This window comes from Mirounga angustirostris, unplaced genomic scaffold (assembly GCF_029215605.1).
Source record: "Mirounga angustirostris isolate CCGP_5_RB_7025 unplaced genomic scaffold, mMirAng1.0.hap1 SCAF_6, whole genome shotgun sequence".
Lineage (NCBI taxonomy): Eukaryota > Metazoa > Chordata > Mammalia > Carnivora > Phocidae > Mirounga > Mirounga angustirostris.
In genome coordinates this window covers 129474899-129491027 of record NW_026991714.1, presented here as the reverse complement: position 1 = coordinate 129491027, position 16129 = coordinate 129474899, and the positions used below count along the sequence as shown (strand labels likewise).

General features: G+C 37.6%; 1 protein-coding gene across 2 annotated transcripts in view; it reads left to right on the top strand.

The window, feature by feature from the left end:
* The window catches only part of PCGF6 (polycomb group ring finger 6), a 33916-nt gene extending 18779 nt beyond the window's left edge, over window positions 1-15137 (top strand). Inside the window, exons 9-10 of one of the 2 annotated variants that reach the window (XM_064595231.1) lie at window positions 4747-4829; window positions 13946-15137. In XM_064595231.1, the coding sequence (XP_064451301.1) occupies window positions 4747-4791 (45 nt within the window). In that variant the 3' untranslated portion in view covers window positions 4792-4829; window positions 13946-15137. Of the gene's footprint in view, window positions 1-4742; window positions 4830-13945 lie in introns of both variants that reach the window. The other variant, XM_045878743.3, reaches the window with a different exon arrangement.
* Window positions 15138-16129: the final 992 nt, after the last annotated feature.

Sequence of the window (16129 nt, the reverse complement as noted above, 5' to 3'; positions counted from 1 at the left end):
AAATGTGGTTGCCAAATTGGCTTTACTGTGTAACAATGTGGGGTTTTTTTTCATGTCATAGAATTCAAGGCTTTTAGCATTTTGAAATAAAATTATATAAAATCTGTTTCAACATTTAATTTTCTCTGTCAGCTCTTGGTTCTCTAGGTAAATATTTCTTTCCTATTCAGGTAATATATAGCTGGTAATACTCATAAATTACTATTTCACCAAAATGTTGAAATAATGGAACAGAGAATTATCAAATATGCAGATACTGTGACTAAAATTGTTTAGACCTTGTAAATCCAAGAGAGAATAAACAAGAGTTACTTCTAATATGAGCAGAACATTGAGCTAGTTAACCATTAATCAAAATAAAATGTTTGGCCAACCCAGTCACTTGAGCCTGCTATGCTGACCTTTAAACCAGTTATTCCCAAGTAGGAAATGTGTGCTTTGTTTACAGATATGTGACCTTCATTTATGGTTCTTGACTAGCAGGAATGGATGAGACTACAGGACTGTTAAATGCTAAACTACCTTTTAAAGTTATTTGTGGCAGATCAAAATAAAAAAGGAAGACAATTCTGAAAGATAATAAAATACAGATCGTGTATTCTTAAGAAATTTAAGTTAATTCAAAATTAGAAATCAATAATTGTCTGAATAGATTGCATCACCTAGAGACCTCAGTGCCTCTGGATTACCATGGTTGAGTTAGTGGGGTTTTGAACTAGTTTATGCCTTATTTTTATTTTGTTTTATAGTTATTCTTGTGTTCCTTTGTACATTGTTTTGTCTTAGATCTTACTTTGCTTTTATGAAATGAGACTTAGAAAATAAACATCATATTGATCACTAAAAAAATCTTTATATAAAAGAAGTGATACTAGATTTTGTTGTTAATCCTGCCATAATTCTATCTTAAAAGATAGGTTATATTTATTATTATTTATTTAGTATATGACTTTAACCTTACTATTAAATTGTTTCAAATCAATTTTTGAACAGACTCTAATGTATCATATGGTATATCCCTACCATTTACTTATTACCTGTTGATATTAAATTGAGCATCTGTGTAGTTAGCCATAAGAGTACAAAGGTGAGACAGAAAATTCATGCCACCCAGGGACTCAGTTGTGTGGGAAAGATATACAGTACAACAACGGAATGACAGTAGGATGTGGTGAGTGCAACAAGAGCACAAGAATGAATGATTTAACTCTGGAGGAGTTAAAGAATGGACTTGAAGAGTATCGGATAGGAATTTACCAGACAAAGAAAAAAGAACTTTCTATCAAAGAAAAGAACAAATGTGGCACTAGCTCATACAGTGAAAAATCCTATCTTGGAATCTGTAGTGTGATCTTGCTTGTAAAAAAAAATACAGGTTTTAAAAATCAATAAATAAAAAGACACAGGTTTTTCTTGCCTTAAGACTACCCTCACATTCTGATTTCTGCTCTGAGATTCAGAAATATTATAGTTATCCTTTCTATCTGAGACTTGATACTCCAGAGTGTAGAAAGATTGTACAGAAAAAGAGTTAATAAAGCCAACTTGAGGCTTCTGTCTTTAGAAGGGCCTGCTTACAAGGTTAGCCCTTGCCTAGCATCTAGGAACTTGGCCCACAAAAAGTTTCCTACAATAATAGGAAAAGTCCCCTAACTGATAAGGTGTTACTCTGTGCCTAGACCGTATAAACAGTGGGTCTGTGATGAATACCAGCCTTCCTTCTGGGAGTCTGGAATTTACTAGTTGCTAGGCAGAGAATGCCAACCTGAACAGCCCTCGGTAAAAATCTGTACTCCAAGCTTCAAATGGGCTTCCCTGGGTAGAAATATTGCACAAGTTGGCCACATTGACAGTGCTAGGAAAAGGAATACTGTGGGTGTATCTTTTCCTAAACTAAGATGGGGGCTGTGCATAGGAAGCCTGTGCATGAATTTGTCCAGACTTCAGCTACATCTTTTTCCCCTTACTGATCTGGCCATGTATCCTTGCTGTGTTTTGTGAGTCCATCTAGCAAATTACCAAAAATGTGGGTCATGTTTGTGGGAACTTCAGAGATCTGACTGTGGTAATTTATGAAATATTTACAGTCAGGTGACTTTTAAAAATCAGTATGTAAAACTGGAAGCAATTTAAATGTGTACCAGGGGAATGGGTACATAAAGTATGATATATTCATATAATGTAACACTATGTTGCTCTTTTTTTTAAAAAATTTTATTTATTTATTTGAGAGAGAAAGAGAGTACAAGCCAGGAGGCGAGGCAGAGGGAGAAACAGACTCCCCACTGAGCAGGGATCCTGGGATCATGACCTGAGCCGAAGGCAGATGGCTTAACTGACTGAGCCACCCATGTGCCCCCACTATGTAGCTATTAAAGAGAGAGCTAACTACGTATTTCAGAGATGACCATGGTATATTAAGGTTTTTTGTTTTGTTTTTTAAATAAGTTGTAAAACAATTTATGTGGTATAATCCCATTTTTAAAAATCAAAACACAAAACCTACATGGACACATAGCATCTAGGGCCATACACATCAAAATGGTAGTAACTGGCCAACTTCTGGGGGTTAAGATTAAGTTGAAAAATATAGTAACGAGGGGCGCCTGGGTGGCTCAATCATTAAGCGTCTGCCTTCAGCTCAGGTCATGATCCCAGGGTCCTGGGATCGAGCCCCGCATCGGGCTCCCTGCTCAGCAGGAAGCCTGCTTCTCCCTCTCCCACTCCCCTCTGCTTGTGTTCCCTCTCTAGCTGTGTCTCTGTCAAATAAATAAATAAAATCTTAAAAAAAAAAAAAAAATACAGTAACCAAACCATAAATGTATATCATGTGGTGAAGCTCATGAAGAGTGATGGTCCCTGGATTGCTGAATACTAAATCAAAACATAGTGATAGTTTCCAAATTCTTTAATTTTTCATGGACCTAAGTTCTGTGCTCAAGCTACACTATCATTGCTTTTAAGTCATTTTGCAAACAAGTATTGCTCTGCCAATTTTGAAACTAGTAAGTGTGAAACACAGAAGTTGGTACTAATTGGAGTTTATGAATTATGATATAGCATGGATGTTGACAGACTATGACCCATGGGTCAAATCTAGCCTGCCATCTGTTTTTATAAATAAAATTTCATTGAACACAGCCATACTAAGGCTGTTTTCATGCTATAGTGCCAGATTGAGTAGATATGACAGAGATCCTATGGCCTACAAAGCCAAAATATTTATTATCTAGCCTTTTATAGAAAAAGTTTGCCAACCCCTGACATGCACTTGGGCTTTGGAGAAAGATGGACCTGGAGACAGACCTGGGTTTCGATCTGGACTTTGCTAGTTACTAGCTTTGTGACCTTAGGAAAGTTAAGTGTCTTTACCTCTAAGTATTCCTGTCTGTAAAGTGGGAATTTTAATACCTAGCTCATAAGAATGAAGATTAGATGAGATCACATATATCAAATATGTAGTATATAACATATGGTATACATAGTAGCTTCTCAGTGAAATGCAATTGCTTTCACTTCTTCCCCATCCCTGCTTAAGGTTTTAGGAAGATTAACATGTTGGCAGTGTGTGGGATTTTTAGAGTAAACAGAATTTGAAAGTAGGAAATCTGGTTAGGAGGTGGTATGGTTTCTGCTTTAAGCCTTGGGGCAGCAGCTGAAAGGATGACATGAACTCTAAGAAGTATTATGATAAAGCGCCATAGGACTTGGTAACTGATTGTTGTAAGAAGAAAGGGAAAGGAGAAGTAAGAATCAGGTGATATTCTATTCTGGGTTAGAGGACGAGGAGAAATGTCATGCCATAAACTAAACAGGGACATTAGGAGATCTAGCCAATTAAAGGATAGTAAGACATCAAGGACCTGACCCCATTTTAAGGCAATAGGAAACGAGCACTCATTGCAAGACAAGAAAGATTGAAGATTTGCATTTTTGTCTTAGGAAGTAAGTATACTGGAATCTTACTACCATATAGTATATAACTATACAACATCATTTCTAGAGCATCCAGTGTAAAAGTAGATTTATCTTAGAGCTTTGATACTACTAAAGGACTAAAACGATCCTAAGATGTTTCATCCATAAAATAGTTCCCTTGGTGTGTATTTTAAGGGTTAGACTCTCCATTGTTGGAAAATGAGATATTCCTTATGAGGGAATTATTCAAAATAACTAGAGATTACCTTTTTAAGTATTATATATCCTTTTAATCATTTTATCATGGATCTTAAAAAAAATGTGCCTTCCTGTGCCACCTTTATGCTGAATGTATCATGTGATTTTACTTGTTCTCAGCAATTCAAGGAAATCATTTTGAGTATCTGCTTACTATGCTATTGTCCTGCAATGTCTTCTAATGCTCCTTCCATTTTATTTCTTTTTTATTTATTTATTTATTTATTGTTTTTTTGTTTTTTTAGTTTTTTATTGTTATGTTAATCCCCATACATTACATCATTAGTTTTAGATGTAGTGTTGCATGATTCATTGTTTGTGCATAACACCCAGTGCTCCATGCAGAACGTGCCCTCCTCAATACCCATCACCAGGCTAACCCATCCTCCCACCCACCTTCCATTTTATTTCTGTAGCAAGTTTCTAAAATCTGTCTTGAGAGTGTTTTATCAGTCTGAAATAAAATAGCAAAGTCTAGTCTGGAAATAATTACATTGGCTTTTCCTAATTTTTTCATATGGTTTTTTGAAGCAAGAAAGCAATTTGATACTCTTATTTGCCCATAGGTAGATATCATCTGTGGTGATCACTTGTTGGAGCAGTATCAGACCCTGAGGGAAATTCGACGTGCTATTGGTGAGGCAGCAATGCAGGTAGGTCTTAGACTTTATCATGCTTATGCCTAACAGGGAAATTATTTAATGAAAGAAATGTTATCAGCATTACTTGGACTATAAATAGTAAAGTTAATATTTATCAGATGCTTCCTGTGTGTCAGGCACTTTTCTAAATGGTTTATATGGTTTAGCTCTTATTCCTCATATTTCTGTCTTTTTGTGTGGACATGTTTTTATCTCTCTTTGGTGTACATCTAGGAGTGGAATCACTGGGTCATATGGTAACTCTGTTTAACCTTTCGAGGAACTATTAAGACTGTTTCCAAAGCAACGTCACCATTTTATAATCCCACCAGCAGTGTATATGGGTTCCAATTTCCCTAGATCCTTGCCAACACTTACTATTTTTTTTTATTATAGCCATCCTGTTGGGTGTGCAGTGGTGTCTCATTGTGATTTTGATTTCATTTCCCTGATGACTAATCCTGTTGAGGATCTTTTCATGTGTTTATTGGCCATTTGTGTATCTTTTTTGGAGAAATTTCTATTTAGATCCTTTGCCCATTTTTAAAAATTGGAGTTTTTGTCTTTTTATGTTGCGTTGTAAGAGTTCTTCATATATCCTAAATACTAGTCCATCACTATCAGATATATGATTTGTAAAAATTTTCTCCCATTCAGTGGGTTGTCTTTTCATTTCCATTGTGGTGACCTTTGAAACACAAAAGTTTTTTATTAGAATGAAGTCCATTTTATCTATTTTTCCTTTTGTTCCTTTTGTGTTTGGTGTCATATCTAAGAAACCATTGCCTAATCCAAGATCATAAATATTTACACCTATGTTTACCATAGATTAATTTTTATTCTAGAATGTCATATAAGTGGAATCATAGAACATGTACTCTTTTGTGTCTGTCATCTTTCATTCAGCATATATTTTGAAACTTATCCATGTGGTTGCATATAACCATAATTTGTTCCTTTTATTGCTGCATGGTATTTCAATGTATAATATGCCATATTTTATCATTTTCCTATTCATGGACATGTGGGCTATTTCCAGTTTTTGGCTAATACAAATGAAGTAGCTATAAACAGTCTTATACAAGTATATTTTTTCCTTTTCTTCCTCCTCCTTGTCTTCTTCTTTAACTAGCTTTTTTTTTTTTTTAAAGATTTTATTTATTTATTCATGAGAGACAGAGAGAGAGAGAGAGAGGCAGAGGGAGAAGCAGGCTCCCAAGGAGCAGGGAGCCCGATGTGGGACTCGATCCCAGGACCCTGGGATCATGACCTGAGCCGAAGGCAGACGCTTAACCATCTGAGCCACCCAGGCGCCCTTTAACTAGCTTTTTTAAGAACATATGCTTTCACTTATTTTGGACAAATAACTAGGAGTTGAATTGCTGGATCATAGGAAAAATATATGTTTTGTTTGATAGGAAACAAAGAACTGGTATTTTTTTTTTAAAGATTTTATTTATTTATTTATTTGAGAGAGAGAGAGAGAGAGCATGAGAGCGGGGAGGGTCAGAGGGAGACTCGGATGCCCTGCTGAGCAGGAAGCCCGATGAGGGACTTGATCCTGGGAATCCAGGATCATGACCTGAGTCAAAGGCAGTTGCTTAACCAACTGAGCCACCCAGGCACCCCAGAACTGATATATTTTGATGTGATTTTTGTGATTGTGCTTTACCACCAACCTATAAAGAACTATTGCTGAAATTTCTGTAGCCTTAATGACTGGTCTATTGTGGAGAATTTTTTTTTTAAGATTTTATTTGTTTATTTGAGAGAGAGAATGAGAGAGAAAGAGAGAGAGAGCATGAGAGGGGGGAGCATCAGAGGGAGAAGCAGACTCCCCACTGAGCAGGGAGGCTGATGCAGGACTCGATCCCAGGACTCCAGGATCATGACTTGAGCCAAAGGCAGTTGCTTAACCAACTGAGCCACCCAGATGCCCCTATTGTGAAGAATTTTATTTAATTTTTTTGCTTGGTTTTCTTTTTACTAATTTGCTACAGATTTCCTCGCACCTACCACTCAGATTTAGTGAGTGATAACACTTTGCTCTTTCAGATAGAAAGATATAAAATTTTTATCATTTTATTTTATTTATTTATTTTTTTTTAATTCTTTATTTATTTGACAGAGAGAGAACGACCATATGCACAAGCAGGGAGAGTGCCAGTGGGAGAAGCAGACTCCCCACTGAGCAGGGAGCCCGGATGCAGGGCTCGATCCCAGGACCCTGGGATCATGACCTGAGCTGAAGGCAGATTCCTAACCGACTGAGCCTCTCAGGTGCCCCTATTTTATTTTGTTTTTTACAGATTTTATTTATCTGTTTGTTTAGAGAGAGAGAGAGAGTGCACGGGTGCAAGGGGGGAGGGAGGGCATCTTAAGCAGACTCTGCTGGCACAGAGCCCGATGCAGGGCTCGATCTCACAACCCTGAGATCACAACCTGAGCTGAAATCAAGGGGCAGACACTGAACCAACTGAGCCGCCCAGACATCCCAAAAATTTTTATCATTTTAAAAAGAGATTTGAAACAAACAAGGCAAAGTGTTAATACTCAATAAAACTGAGTACGGGTAACAGAGGTGTTATATTAATCTTTGTACTTTGAAAAAATTTAAACCTTCAGAAAAGTCATAGGAATAGTACAATGAACATCCATCTATGCTTTGCCTGGATTCACCAGATTTAACATTTAGGATTCCATCTGGGAAACAGAACCAATATGATTGTTAGGGAATAAGGGATTATATCTTAAAACATTTGTTAGGGGCTGGTGAAGAAGTGTTTGGAAAGATACTGCCTGTGGACAGTAGTCATTGTAAATCAACAGGGCAGCACTTGGAAGAAAAGACAAACATAAAGTGGGGAATAGTGAGAATGAACTGGCACCTGTAAGGAGAAACTGGAATGTGTGTCTCATCATTTCCGTCTTCGGGGACATGGGTGGTCCGTAGACAAGCTGGTGGCCTTTGGCCCAAAATTCAAAGAGGCTGGAAGGTGGGGCGCTTGTGGGAGCAGGAGTTAGTTGCAGACCTGGTTGTACCTGTACGTACAGTGCAAGCCAGTGCGCCAGCAGCAAAGCGTGTAAGTTGGATGGGCCTCTGGCGCCCTGCAATAACCTGAGCATAATGGCTTCTGCCTCCTTCCACTTTACAAGTCTGGTACAAGTCTCTACTGGCCGACTCAAAAGGGAAGGGAATTCTGGGAAACACAGTTCCAGTTCGGCTAAGTGGGCCTACCAGAATGCAAAAGAACCGGCGAAAATGAAAAAGACTCGGAGTTAAGTGTTGGTGTGGATGTGGAGTGACTAGAATTTATATACGTTGGTAGTGGGAGTGTGAATTGATTTGATCACTTTGGAATTCTGCTGGTAGTATCTACTAAAGCCATGTATATACACCCCACTCCCCCAGCAATTCCATTCCTGAGTATAGATCTAATAGAAATGAATATTATGTCCACCACAAGACATGTACAAGATGGTTTGTAATAGCTTTATTCATGATAGCCACAAACTAGAAGCAACCCAGAAAAAGTAAGTAAAGAATAAGTAAAAAATTGTGGCATCTACATACAATTAAATACAACTACTGTATGCAGCAACATGGATGAATCACATAGACATAATAGTGAACGAAAGAATACTCAGTTGATAATTATTATTCATGGATTCCATATCTGTAGATTTGCTTACTTATTAATGTTTTATTGTAACCCCCAAATTAATACTAATAGCCATTTCATGGCCATTCACAGTTTTTCATAACTTTTTTTAATGGAATTTGGATTTTTTAAAAAAAATCACAAGTTTTGTAATTTTGCTAATAAAACTTATATAATTGAGGATTGGAAAGATGCTCCAAGACTGATTGTTCTTTGTTGCGATATTACAGGTTGTAGTTATCCTTCTGTTACATAGGTACAGTACAGTTGTGATAACAGTTTGTCAGAGTAGCAAAAGTAATTAGCAATACAATGATTAGGGACCACTAGTTTTTTAAATGGCTGTCATTATTAACTTGAATTTTATGTGTGATTTACAAAGAAGAAAGAGGACTTGGTCACCTTTCTGTTTCTTTGAAAAAGTAACTGGCTTTTTCTTGAGCAACAGTTCTCTTATTTCCAAAAAGAACATGAAGATGCATGAAATGTAATTATTTTTGCAATATAACCAGCTTAGTGAGAGAGTGAAAAGGTTTTAGGACTTAGTGAAAAAAAGTCTTGAAGTTATTTGGGTTGGAAAGTGAAAAGAAAAAGCGAAATCCATAGATCAGCCTGCAGGCTAATTGAGGAACAACACCTATATGATGTGGAATCTCAGAAAAAGACAGTACTACTAATAATTAACATTTCTTGAGCCCTTACCGAATGCTACTGTATTCTAGGTGCAAAAGAACATGTGTTATCTTTTTTTTTTTTTTAAGATTTTATTTAAGTAATCTCTACACCCAATGTGGGGCTCAAACTTACCACCCCAAGATCAAGAGTCACATGCTCCACCAGCTGAGCCAGTCAGGCATCCCAAAACATGTGTCATCTTGTGTAAGCCTCACAACAACCTTAAAAGATAACAATTATTATCTCCTTTTTTATTTAATTTTTTAAGATTTATTTATTTATTTTAGAGAATGAGAGAGCTTGAGCATGTGCAAGCAGGGGGCAGGGGGCAGAGGGTGAGGGAGAGAAGCAGACTCTCCACTGAGCCTGGAGCCTGACACAGGGCTTGATCACATGACCCCAAGATCATGACCCAGGCAGAAACCAAGAACCAGACACTCAACCGGCTGAGCCACCCAGGCACCCCTCCTTTTTTTCTGTTTTAAGATACTATTTTGAGATAATTTAAGACTCAGAGAAAAGTTACAAAAATAGTACTGAAAGCTCCTATGTAGATATCACCAGCATCCTTTAATATTAACATCTTGCATGACCATGCTCCAATCATCAAAACTAAGAAACTGACATTGTTACAGTACTAATAATGAAACTGCAGACATTGGGTTTTGCTAGTTTTCCCACTATTGTCCTTTCTCTGTCCTAGGATCTACATTGTATTTCATTGTCATGTCTCCTTGTCTTCTTCGAGTTTTCCAGTCCTTCCCTGTTTTCATGACTGATACTTTTGAAGAGTATTGGTCAGTTATTTTAAAACTGTCCCTTGTTTGGGTTTGTCAGGTGTTTTCTCATGACTAGAATGAGGTTATACATTTTTGGCAAGAATGCCATACAAGTGATGTGCCCTTCTTAGGGTAGCATCAGGAGATATTTAATACTGATAGGTCTTTCTCTTTATAATTAATAATATCTTGGGGCGCCTGGGTGGCTCAGTTGTTAAGTGTCTGCCTTCGGCTCAGGTCATGATCCCAGGGTCCTGGGATCGAGCCCCGCATCGGGCTCCCTGCTCGGCGGGAAGCCTGCTTCTCCCTCTCCCGCTCCCCCTGCTTGCATTCCCTCTCTTGCTGTCTCTCTCTCTGTCAAATAAATAAGTAAAATCTTAAAAAAATATATATCTTGGGGGGAGATACTTTGAAACTATGCAGATAGCCTGTTTCTCCTCAAATGTTGCCCTCTATTCTAACACCCAATAGTGGATCTTACAGTTTAGAAAACTGGCATACAGAGGTTAAGTAACTTGTCCAGGGTCACTTGGCTAGTTAGTTCAAGATTCAACTCTTGAAAAAATTGAACTTAAAGTTCAGGCTCTTGGGGGCACTTGGTGGCCCAGTTGGTTAAGCATCTGCCTTCGGCTCAGGTCATGATCTTAGGGTTCTGGGATTGAGCCCCACATGAGGCTCCCTGCTCAGCTGGGAGCAGCTTCTCCCTCTCCCTCTCCCTCTCCCTCTTCCCCCTGCTTGTGCACTCCCTCTCTCTCAAATAAATAAATAAAATCTTTAGAAAAAAAAGTTCAGGCTCCTAACAGAAGGGTAGCCAAATACTTTTTCAGGTGATTATTTGATTTATTGTTAACATGTTTTTGGAAATAAAAATGATTGTCTTTTTAAAAATTAAACTTCCTTGAATAAAAATGTAAGAAACTAGGAGTAAAATCCCAAAGTCAGTGGAGTGGGTAGAAAATATTATTTCAAAAAATATTTACAGACCACTATTCTAGACACATAGGGAGATTCAGACAGAGATGAGCAAGTCCCTGAACCTAAATAATCTGTGATACAATTAAAGTCCTCATTGGCAGCAATGTAAGTTTCATGGAGTATCGGGACATCTTAGCTTTGAATGGGAAAGCTAAGATGTGGGACTTGAGGGAGAGAATGGTAGGAGCTGAGATCTGGGCAGCTGGAATAAAACCATGTGTAGGACTTTATAGGCCATAGTATGAACTTTGGATTTTAATTGAGTTAGGTGGGAAATGATTGATTGGAAAGATTTAAGCCAAGGAGTGAAGTAACCTATTCTGAGTTACATTTTGCAGATTCATGCTGGTTGGATAGTTTAAGAAGAACATGGATAAAAACATCTAAATATAAAATATAAATAATATTTATATCTGTGTATATAGAGTATAAATATAATAGACATAAAGATTTGAATTATAATTATCTCATTTCATAAAATGTGATTTTATACATGTATACATACATAAAGTTGTTTTGAGGTTTTATTTTATTTTTTTTTAAAGGTTTTATTTATTTGACAGAGAGAAAGACAGCCAGAGAAGGAACACAAGCAGGGGGGGTGGGAGAGGGAGAAGCAGGCCCCCCCCACGGAGCAGGGAGACCGATGCGGGGCTTGATCCCAGAACCCTGGGATCATGACCTGAGCCGAAGGCAGACGCTTAACGACTGAGCCACCCAGGCGCCCCTGTTTTGAGGTTTTAAAACAGCTTGTAAGCTACACTTTGAGTTTGATATCTCAGCATGTATATTGTTTTGCAAATGATGTTTTCATTTCTGAAACATGATAACCGTATGCAAAAAATTAACATTTTGTAAGATGTAATTTGTATTCTTATAAGAACGTTGATAGAATCTTTCTGTTTGTGTTGTAATACAAATTCATTTACTTTGATTAGGCTAATGAGTCTAGAACAGATCTGATGGTCCATGGGCCAGTCATAGTATGAGATTGTTTTATTTGGCTCTTCTGTGTTATAAATATTTTTGAGTTTAAATTCCTTTAGCTAGGGCGCCTGGGTGGCTCAGTTGGTTAAGCGACTGCCTTCGGCTCAGGTCATGATCCTGGAGTCCCGGGATCGAGTCCCACATCGGGCTCCCTGCTCGGCAGGGTGTCTGCTGCTCCCTCTGACCCTCCCCCCTCTCACGTGCTCTCTCTCATTCTCTCTCATGCAAATAAATAAATAAAATATTTTTAAAAAATAAATAAATAAATAAATAAAAATAAATTCCTTTAGCTAGGCATCAGGTCTCTGGTTTACCAGTGGTCTCAACATTCCCTATGGACTCACATACCTAACCCACATATTCATCTATGTTATTTTCCCAGCCCTTGTGGGCATTTGAATTTGTGAACCCTTTTCTAGAATTCTGGTGAGTTTTTGCTGGAGTTGCTAGGAACAGAATCCAGATTGCAATGAGTTGTGTAGTGAATGAGAAATGAGGAAGTAGAGCCATGGAAAAGCTTAACAAAGAAGAAAGAAGTAATAGCTAGAATGTGATTGGAAATGCAAGACATGCATGCCACCATTCCCTTTCTGTGTTGCTCAAAGTTGGCCCATTGCTCATGGCACACTTCCCTAATGAGTCTTAGTTTTTAGCTAGTTTTCTGGTTCACAGTAGATTAAAAATAGTACCTTAAGGTGGATTGCTTGCTGGATGCAGACTTGGTGAGAACACAAAGGATTAAGATCTGATATCAAGAGAAGAGACAGAAACCCAAAAAAGCAGATGAAAAGGTTCAGAAACACAGTGTCTGAAGTCATTTACTATAGGGTTAAGTTGTCCAGTGACTGAAGACATCACTGTGTTACAGAACAGTATAGTCACTATACGTAATGATGACTCTAGGTATCAAGGTTAGAGGAATGCCTGGCTGGATTAGACAGTAGAGCATGCGACTCTCACTCTCAGGATCTCAGGGTCTTGAGTTCAAGCCTCACACTGGTTGTGGAAGCCTACTTAAAAAATAATAAAACAAAGAAAGGTTAAATTGTGTTGTGAACACTCTTTAAAATGGAGTTAAAATGCATGATAAACAGGTAAGGGTTGCAAAGTTTTCTTAGAATAGTAATAAGCTGCATTTATATGGAAATAAATGTATCATTTCTTACCTGATCCATGATGCTTTATGATAACTGAGTCTTTTTTCAGGGAAGCCCTATACTTGAGTTGTCTATTTTTATTATTATTATTATTATTAACATATAATGTATTATTTGTTTCAGGGGTACTTGGGTTGTCTCTTAAGTAGTCTGTGCAGAAGGAAAGGTGTATCTCTTTTAGTTCTTTTTTTTTTTTTTTTTTTTTTAAGATTTTATTTATTTAGGGTGCCTGGGTGGCTCAGTTGGTTAAGCAACTGCCTTTGGCTCAAGTCATGATCCTGGAGTTCCGGGATCGAGTCCCACATCGGGCTCCCTGCTCAGCGGGGGGTCTGCTTCTCCCTCTGACCCTCTTCCCTCTCGTGCTCTCTGTCTCTCATTCTCTCTCTCTCAAATAAATAAATAAAATCTTTAAAAAAAAAAAGATTTTATTTATTTATTTGAGAGAGAGCGAGAGACCACAAGCAGGGGGAGCAGTAGAAGGAGAGGGAGAAGCAAGCAGGCTTCCCGCTGAGCAAGGAGCCCGATGCGGGGCTCGATCCCAGGACCCTGGGATCATGCACTGAGCCGAAGGCAGACGCTTAACCATCTGAGCCACCCAGACGCCCCCTCATTTAGTTCTTTACAGAGAACTGCTTAGCTGTAAACAACCCTGGCTAGTTAATGGAGTTTCAGAATTACCTACTGAAAGTCATGAAAAAGGCACATTGACAGGGAATGTTTGGTGATGAGGTGAATATGAATAAGCAAGTTTATTTATCTTGGACCCTTTATTTTCTTTAAATCAAAGAATTTTCCATTAGTGTTGGACTATGAAAAATAAACCATATCTGACTTAATTGTTTACACAACTGGTTTTCAGATAACCCTAAAACACTTTTTTTTTTTCTTTTCAGGATGGTCTGCTGGTCCTTCATTATGGTCTTGTAGTTTCTCCCTTAAAAATTACTTGAAGATTCTAGCAGCATTAGGAGGAGGGAAACAAAATAAGGAGGCTTCTACAGGATTGCATTTCACCAAAGATTTCCACAAAACATGTAATTGCTACCACTTTGTGCTGTTTGAGACATAACTATCTATTTTCGGCACCAAGATTCATAGCATTTATAAGTACAATTTGGAATGACAGAATGCATCTGTTTTACTAGAGACTATACATAAAAAAAGCATCCATAGCTCAGGGGGAAATTTTCAAAGCATTAAATTTTTAAATTCCTTGTGATTTCAAATACTTTGACATTGATTTTACTTCCTAATCTTTGAGGTAAATTGGTTACTATTTTCTTCTTTGTTGAGCCATATTCCTTTCAAGTTGGTGGTTAGGATTCTGCTCTCTGGAATCGTACCAGTTGGGCAGTCATCCTTTTGAACTGAAGACTCAAAGCCAGTCTTTGCTAAACTACAGAGTGTACCTCTCAGACAAAGACCAAAACTATTGACCACTTTTGTATGTTGCCATTGTATTTTGAATTTGTATCTTTCATTTACCAGCAATACTACAACAGAGATGATATTTACTTCTAAAAGGGATGAATTATCATTCTGTGTGAAGAGAGTGTCTCCTGCAGGGTTGATGGCCTGTACCATAAGCCTTCAGTGTGCTAAAGACTTCTTTAACAGATCTTACAAGGGGTGCCTCTTTGAAACATTTTTTTTTTGAATGTTAATTTGATTAACATTCATTTTATTTGAGTACGTAGTTTGGTTGTCAATACCTTGTAATGCCACTGCTTCTGAAAGTAATAAAGAAACGAGTAAATTTGCAAGTTTACAGAATACTTATTCATTGTTTCCTCAGTAAGTCAATTTAATGTTCATTTTCCCATTACACTGTCACTGGGATAAAGGATACGGGTGTTTGAGAGTTCTCACGTGCAAAGATTTCAGTTTTAAATGTTATTTTGCCTAAAATTAGCATTGTGATGCTTTCTAAAAAAAATATTTTATAGACCCTATTTCACTATAAAATTTCCAAGTCTGCATAGAAACAATTACAAATGAATAAGGTTTGGCAATTGTTTTGTAAAGAATTTGTGAATTGTGTATAAATCTAACATTTAATAAAAATTTTTAATAAAAGTTTATTTTAACCTATTTTGAAATGTTCGTATTTATTGTGGATTGAAACAAAAATAACCAAAATTCTCTAAGAGATGAGGTATCCAAATTAAAGTTAAACTGCCATCAAATAGATATTTTATAAACATCTTTACTGATTTTACTAGATGCTGTTATTTGACAGTGGACAGAATAGCAGCCATGGAATTCATTGCCTCTTAAATTTTTCTTGTCCGAAGTACTTACTATTTTTATTCTTGTCCCACGTTTACATATCTGTGTCAGGGATCCCCAAGACTACCTTCAGGTTTAGTGGTTCACTAGAAGGACTCATTATACTTACAGTTTATTACAGTGAAAGGATACAGATTAAAATCAGCAAAGGGAAAAGATGTATACTGCAGAGTTGTCTTCTCCCCATGGAGACACGGGGACAGTGTTTAATTCTTTCAGCAATGATACGTGACGTGAGTGAACTGTTGCCAACCAGGGAAGCTCACCTGAGCCTTAGTGTCCAGGGTTTTTAATGGGAATCAGTCATGCAGTGTCCATTTGATTGACTCAGCCATTTAGAGTCTAGCACCCACCCAGTGGTCAAACTGATACAGCGTGTCCCAGGGCCCCAGGTATACAAAAATAGGCATTCACCATAAGTCACATTGTTCGGATAAACTATCTGGTGTGGCCCAAGGTCTCAGGCATACAAAGACAGGATGGGGCTCAATTACATGGGAAAATACTTGTTCTTTCAAAGTAGAATATTAGATGTAATTATTTGATAAATACTTCTGCAATGAACAAAAAAATTATCACTTGTTAGATACTGTGTGGACAAGATTAAAATTAAAGGGGTAGTTTGCTTCAAGGAACTCAGCCTATGGGTTGGTTACACACAGCTCTCAGAATCTTAAGAAAAGGCAGATACTGGTAAATACTATAGGAGTCACAAAGAGGGGCGCCTGGGTGGCTCAGTTGGCTGAGCGTCTGCCTTCGGCTCAGGTCATGATTCCAGGGTCCTGGGG